General features: G+C 62.7%; 3 protein-coding genes across 3 annotated transcripts in view; all 3 read right to left on the minus strand.

The window, feature by feature from the left end:
- Positions 1 to 55: 55 nt before the first annotated feature.
- POSPLADRAFT_1061880 (hypothetical protein) lies at positions 56 to 1,046 on the minus strand (the record flags this gene model as incomplete). Its single annotated transcript, XM_024481444.1, has 3 exons — positions 56 to 671; positions 732 to 800; positions 850 to 1,046. 3 exons carry the CDS (start codon positions 1,044 to 1,046, stop codon positions 56 to 58), a joined length of 882 nt encoding a protein of 293 aa, XP_024333975.1.
- A 250-nt stretch (positions 1,047 to 1,296) lies between these two features.
- POSPLADRAFT_1061881 (hypothetical protein) lies at positions 1,297 to 4,622 on the minus strand (the record flags this gene model as incomplete). The annotated part of the gene is made up of 6 exons (XM_024481445.1): positions 1,297 to 1,581; positions 1,628 to 1,757; positions 2,606 to 2,823; positions 3,637 to 4,006; positions 4,047 to 4,168; positions 4,218 to 4,622. 6 exons carry the CDS (start codon positions 4,620 to 4,622, stop codon positions 1,297 to 1,299), a joined length of 1,530 nt encoding a protein of 509 aa, XP_024333976.1.
- Positions 4,623 to 5,041: 419 nt separating this feature from the next.
- Positions 5,042 to 6,414, minus strand: part of POSPLADRAFT_1100598 (hypothetical protein) — a gene marked incomplete at both ends in the record, with an annotated part of 3,502 nt that continues 2,129 nt past the window's right edge. The window contains 3 exons of the mRNA XM_024483202.1: positions 5,042 to 5,156; positions 5,600 to 5,711; positions 5,767 to 6,005. Coding sequence (XP_024333977.1) covers positions 5,042 to 5,156; positions 5,600 to 5,711; positions 5,767 to 6,005 — 466 coding nt within the window. The remainder of the gene's footprint in view (positions 5,157 to 5,599; positions 5,712 to 5,766; positions 6,006 to 6,414) is intronic.

Consider the following 6,414-nt stretch of genomic DNA (forward strand, 5'->3'; position numbering starts at 1 on the left):
AATGACACCGCACAAGTAGTGAACTGACCGCATCAAGAAATATATTGCATTGTCATTAGATCTCTACGGAACACATCCTGTGCCGCGAGTGCGCGCCTAGTTGCCCAGTGCACGGCGGTGAGCTCCTTACCATGTTTGCGTGCGCAAGGCTTGCCGGGCAGACTGCGGGGAGGGCCAGGATGTGCGGAATCAGGTGAGTCGGCCGGGCACTCTGTGACTGCCCAACGCGGTGTTGACTAGAAGTGACGCTGTCATAACAGGCATCGTGGTCCGTCCGGTCCATCAGGCCGCCGCTGCCCGGACATGTGCGTTCTGGTGCTTTGGCGGGCTCGATGAACCGGGGGTGTGAGACTGACGACACGGGTGTCATGCTTCTGGCCGGGCGTCCATTTGTTGTCACTATCAAGGAGGACCGCCGACGGCAGATAGTAGCGGGAGGTGCCCGTAACAAGTGGGCGTGCTTCGCGGGCGAGCGTGGACACGCAGGTCGATCATTGGCAGCAGTCGCGCGGCGCACACTGGGATACCGCGGAGGACGGCTGACCGCCGCCCGCCGCGATGATTGCAGCGCAAGAGTATCTGCGCACACATCGACGAAGCATGCGCTGACTGGGCCGTGGTACTTGAACACTGCTGGTGCGGGCGCGGAGATGGCGTGACCATGGGACGACCTGTGCGGGACAGGACACTGCCGCTGCTAAGGGCGGGCAGAGGAGCATCGCTGCACATACCTGACGTCGCCTCGTATTGCCGCGCCCTGACCTTTGCTCGCCCGCAGGCGAATGGCGCTGCGCGATAGGCTGGCGCGGAGTGCGTTGGACGTGGGAGCAAGTCGGTGCCTGTTCGCACTTGAACGGTGAACGTGCTGACCGGGCCTTGATGCCTGTGGGGCTGCTTACGGGGGAATGACCAATGCGGCGCATTTGGAAGGGGCGGTCTGGGTGCGCGCGGCGGTAGGTCCTCGGTTGTGGTAGTGCTGCGTGCTCATCGTCGACCAATAGGACGGCGGATGGCGGTGCATGCGATCGCGCCGGCAGACGGGACATGGCAGACGCGAGGGCAGTGACGCGTGCAGAGACGAGTGGCTCGACTGGGTGATGTTCGCGACGGCTGCCGTGCGCTGCCCCTCCGCTCCGGGTTACTGTGCGTCCCTGCGGGGCGCCTTACAGATGTTCTGGGCGGGCTGTGTGCCGTCAGCTGGTGCGCGTCGACACATCATGCGTCGGTGGACAACAGCGGTCCGTTTTGGTCCTGTGTCTAAGCACGCACGCTCCAGTGTCGCACACGAAATATATTTTACACTTCTAAGCGCATTTGTAGTAATGCAGCAGCAGCTGCGGGCGCGCGCGACGGCATGGGCAGCGCGTCTTGACCGAGTGCGGGAGACTGCGCGCGCACGCGCGCTCCATCCGCGACGCCACCCACGGTCGCTCGAGGCTCATGTGGTCGTGGGCCCGGCGTGCGCATTAGGCCAGAAGATGGCGGGGGAGGCGTCGTGCAGAGCGCGGGCGTCGGCACAGGCAGAGCGCGGGCACAGACCCAGGACACGCAGACGGACGCTGATGGCTTCGCGACGGTAGACTGGAGTGAGTCTTGTGCTATTTGACGTGTTCCGGTGGTCACTCACCTCACTCGAATAGACGTGCTGCAGCGCGCGGCTCGACGTGTTCTGCTGTGCACCCAGCCTCCGACTCGACTCAATGGTGTCTGCGACGGCGGCCGTGTGCCGCCCCTCCGCTCCGGGCTGCGGTGCATCTCTGCAAGGCGCCACACGGGCTGCGCGCGGTCGGCGGGCCCGCGTCGGTGGATGGCGCGGTGGATGGCGGCATGGACGGCGGCGTGGGCGGCCAGTCTTAGCCCTCCGTCTACGCACCACACGCTTCGGTGTCGCCAATGAAAATATATCTTACATTTCTGTACGCATTCGCAGTAATGCTGCTGCTGCTGCGGGCGCCCGCGACGCTTGAGTGCGCGCGATGCCATGGACAGCGCATCATGACCGGGTCTGGGAGACTGCGCACGCAACGCGTGTCCCGCCCTCGACGCCGCCCACGGCGCGAACACACCACGTCGATTGGAATGGAATATGCGCCATAAACGCCGCCGTATGGCAATTCCCGCTGGTTTCACCGTGCAGATCGACGATATCGTATGCCCGCGTTTGACATTACAGCGCTCTGCCGTAAGACCGCGGGTTATTCGATCATCCAGCGGGTTCCAGCGTCGCAACCGCCAAGCCGGGGGATTGCACCAGGCTCACTGGCCTGCTGTGATCACGCGGCACTGTGGGAGCAGAGCCACTTGGTTTCGCGCCCGAGTCGCGGACGCGCGGGCGGTGTGTGCGGGCTCTCCCGCCTGGCTGGTGTTGATTGACGGACGGGCACCGTCAGCCCCTCCTGTGGTCGAGGTGTTCCCCGCCCCCAGAATCGAGCGGAGGCACGCGCGCAGCAGCGGCCCGCGCGGGGAGCTCGTGGGGGGCATCCCGGGATGACGGCAGGCCGGCGCGCGCGCGCGTCGTGAGGGGCACGGCGTGTCGTGCACATCCGCGAGGAGCCAAGATGCCGATCAGGGCGCGCGGGGTCGCGCGGATCACGGTGGCACGCACGCGAATGGCGCAAATGCGAGGATGCGCACGCGCGGGCGCAGCATCGATCGCGCGGGGACGCTGCGTGCGACGCGGGCGTCGCTACCGGAGCGTTGAGGGTGACGGGCGATGTGGGGGCTTGCGGCGGGTAGACGTGGCGGGTGCGCACGTCGGCGAGGGCGTCCGTCCGCGTCAGGCAGAATGACCGCGCCCAGGTACGCGGGCGGGGACGCGGGGGGCTGCCGTCATGGGTTCGGGTGAGTAACAGCTTAGCAACGCGGCAGCCGATGCGAGACAAGGGCCGCGGCGCATGGGTAAGATGCCCGGGCGGCAGTCGTGGGAATAGCGACAGGTCGGGAGAGCGTGCGAGGGATTTAAAGGCGGGGGTCGTTAGAGATTGCTGCATGGTTTACGACTCGGCTTCCGCTCTCTCCATCTTTTGTCCTGCTCGCCCGCTGTCTTGCTCGCCTGCCCCGGCTCTATTATGCTGCGCGCTTGGTCAGGTAAGCCGTCGTCGTGTTTCGGCATGATGTCAGTGACGTGCGCGGGCTTAGGGACCTTCGTCGCAACTGGGACGGGATCAACGAGGCGGTGATCGATGACTGCGATGGTGCGCGCTCTCCGGGAACTGACCGCTGACCGGCCAGAACGTCGTGTCGCATGTCCGCATCCGCGTTGGCTGGTGAGTGGCGGACGATGGTTTGGGCATGCAAAAGCTTACCGCGATGTGTGATCGGCAGGTGTTCGCATCTCGCGGTGTGCAGATCGCGTCTCGCTGGCTGCGCGGCGGTGCGGACCATCCGCGTCCTCGTCGCCGCTCTGCAGCACTGGTGGCAAGAGGATGCAGTCGCCGGGCTGCGCGCGTAGTGAGGCGCAAAGGCCAGTGGACAGGTAGCGGGAGCTGCGCGCAGATCGTGACCGGGGTACTGTTAATAAAGCGCGTGCAGTGTGTGTGTGTGTGTGTTCCGACTCGCAATTGTGGCGGGGGATGGATGTTTCTTGTAAGGCAGCGGTGCGGGACGGAGGCGGCGCGCACGGGCCACGTCCCTCACTGTCGTATTGATGTTGCGCGTCCGGGGAAGTCTGACGGCGCTGGCGTTGTGGAACCGACAATTTGCACCATCGTTGTTGCCCTGAAGCACCGGCAGCGGTTTGATGCAGGCGAGGGCCGTCGTCTCGGTTCCAGGCTGGCGTGCGGCGTGCGGAGGGCGTAGCGAGCTGTTTGGAATATCGGCGGCGGCGGTTGGGCACAGCCTCGGTTGCGGGCAAACGTCTAGATGTGTGGTCGTCGAGCTGTGAGCGTGCGGGACGTGGGCGTATATTTGTGAGTAGATAGTGACCGGGAAGTCAATGACAGAGGGCCGGACGACGTACGTGAGGGATGTGATTGTTAGAGCGCGTGCATTGTCAAGAGGGTCGCAGCTGAATGAGTGAGGCGGCGCGGGACAAAGATGGTACGCACGGCCGGGATCCATTGAGCGATGCCTGACGCTGCACGAGGCGTTTGCCGTTGTCTGCAGCCTCGACATCTGGTGTCTTCTCCGGAGGCGCGCTCGCGGTGCGTGTGTTGAGCGGGTCGATCATCTGCCCGAGTCTGCGTGGAGACTGTCTAGCGGCGGTCGCGATGGCCGACGCTGCTCAAAGTCTGCGCGTTCCCTGCAAGATCCCACGTCTTGCGTCTGATGCTCGCGCTCGTGATGGGCCCAAGTCTGTGTGCGCTGATGCGCGCCGAGGCACGCTGAGGCCGGGTTCCCGTCGTCGGATTGTCGACGCTGGTAGGATGCACGCGCGTGCGCCATTGCGTGCAGCGGACGTCGCCTTGGATGCGAGGGAGCGATCGCATGTCGCAGATGTCAGAGAGGAGGCAGGCAGGCTCGGAAGGCAGGCGTGCAGGGCAGGCGCGCAGAGGGACGGCCACGCACACGGGAGCAGGCTCAGCTCGCGAGGGATGACGACGACGCGACGACGCTGGGCGAGAGGATGCACGATCAGGGACGATCGGCCCTCCCGCGCGTCTATTTGCGCATTGACTGGACATGACGGCGCTTGCACGGTGTTCTACCTATCCACGGATGCCCACGCTTGGCCCGCGCTCGACGTCGAAGCAGCCTTGCATTGTGTATGCATCGCGAATAGCGTGCAATACGCGTAACCTGCAACCTGTCAGGGGCGGCGCCATGTCGGAGCAGATTGCGAGGGCAACCAGGCTAAGGGGGCCTTCCATTCCGTGCGCGATGCAGCGAAGGCAGCGTCACGACGAGGGATAGCCTGCAAGCGCCCATTGCGGGCTTCGTGAACCTTGGGCCGCTTCCGGTATTGGCCCCGCAATTGAAGACTTAGCGCGCGGACTGGTGGGGCAGTCGGGCGGGCCACGTCCGAGTGGTCAGCAGTGCAGGAGTGGAACATACCGAAAAAACGGTGCGTGCAAGACGCAGTTCCCTTCGCCTCGCCACTCACCATCTGCCGGATTGTGTTCGCTGCGACACACCAGAACAGGTCATGTGCTGTGGAGCGGGCCTCGCCCCCCATGCGTGGGCTTCCATAACACGGGCTCTTGCCAGCATCGACTACACTCACAACATTCTGTCAGACATTGACAATGCTCGAACTTAACATTCTGTCAACCACGCATGCTTGCAATGTCCGTCGTGGGTGCAAGCCTATCTTACACCACCTCGGCGATGATCTTCCCACTGCAGCAACACCTCGGTCAGCCCAGAGCCCCTGAACGCGGTGCCCCCGCTGATAACAAACCGTGGGACTAACCTGTTCTTGTTGTCCTCCATCTCACGGTGTGCTGCCTGTATATCATCCCAGGGGTACACCTAGAATCAGAGCGGCACGGCGTCATTTTATGTTGAGAGAAAGTGGCACGAGAGGTTGGACGTGCCTTGTGGATGTAGATCCGCAATGCGCCATCCCCGTTAGCTCCCGTGATGTGGCCCAGAGCGTCACACTGGAATCTGTTGCCACTTGGCACCGGGTTACGCCTCAATGGAGCAGAGCAATACGCACCTCGCGATCAAGTCTGCAGTATATTCAGGCGAGCGGGAACGAAGCGTGGAGCCCTCGATGCGGAGACGCTTGTACAGGAGTGGACCCAGATTGAACGAGTCGACTTTACCACCTGTTATGATCTGATGTGGCGTCTCGTTCAGTTGAGGTCAGGGCGATTGACTGACCACTAAGCAGTCCAAGCATTGTCATCCTGCCATCCCTTGCAAGGGCATCGATGTTCTTTTGCCAGTGGCTTTGGCCAACGAAGTCAATGATGACGTCCACGCCGTTGCCATTGGTCATTTTCTTGACCTCCTCCGCAAAGTTCTGCGTCTTGTAATTCACGACGTGAGTCGCGCCGCTGGGAATTGACTTGAGCCAATCTAGCTTGTCGGCAGTTGAAGCTGTCGCGGTGACGGTCTTCCTGTGATAGATCAACGCGTCTCAGGCACGAGCATCACAGATCTAATGAGTGAAGACCCACGTGCACATGCCCGGTGGAAACGACGAGAGCCCACTGTCAGAGCCATATAGACGGTCAGATAGACGGTCGTATAGACAGTCGTACAGTTGTATAGATGGTCGTAAGCGCCCGGGCACTAATGCTATCCGTTCCCTCGTCGCGCTAGCCCTGCCTCCTCTCGGAATCACACATCTTCCGCCACTCTCTATGCAATGCTCTCCGGCTCTCCGGCTCTGCAAACTGGCTGCCTACCTGCCCGAGCGACAGGGCAATTGTACATATCTCTATGATCCCGCTACACCAGTTTCTTGTCTGAATGTCCTAGGGTGCCTCCTTGCTCGTGTTCCCGCCCATCGCACCTTCCTCGCGC

The sequence above is a fragment of the Postia placenta genome, assembly GCF_002117355.1.
Source record: "Postia placenta MAD-698-R-SB12 unplaced genomic scaffold POSPLAscaffold_19, whole genome shotgun sequence".
Lineage (NCBI taxonomy): Eukaryota > Fungi > Basidiomycota > Agaricomycetes > Polyporales > Adustoporiaceae > Rhodonia > Rhodonia placenta.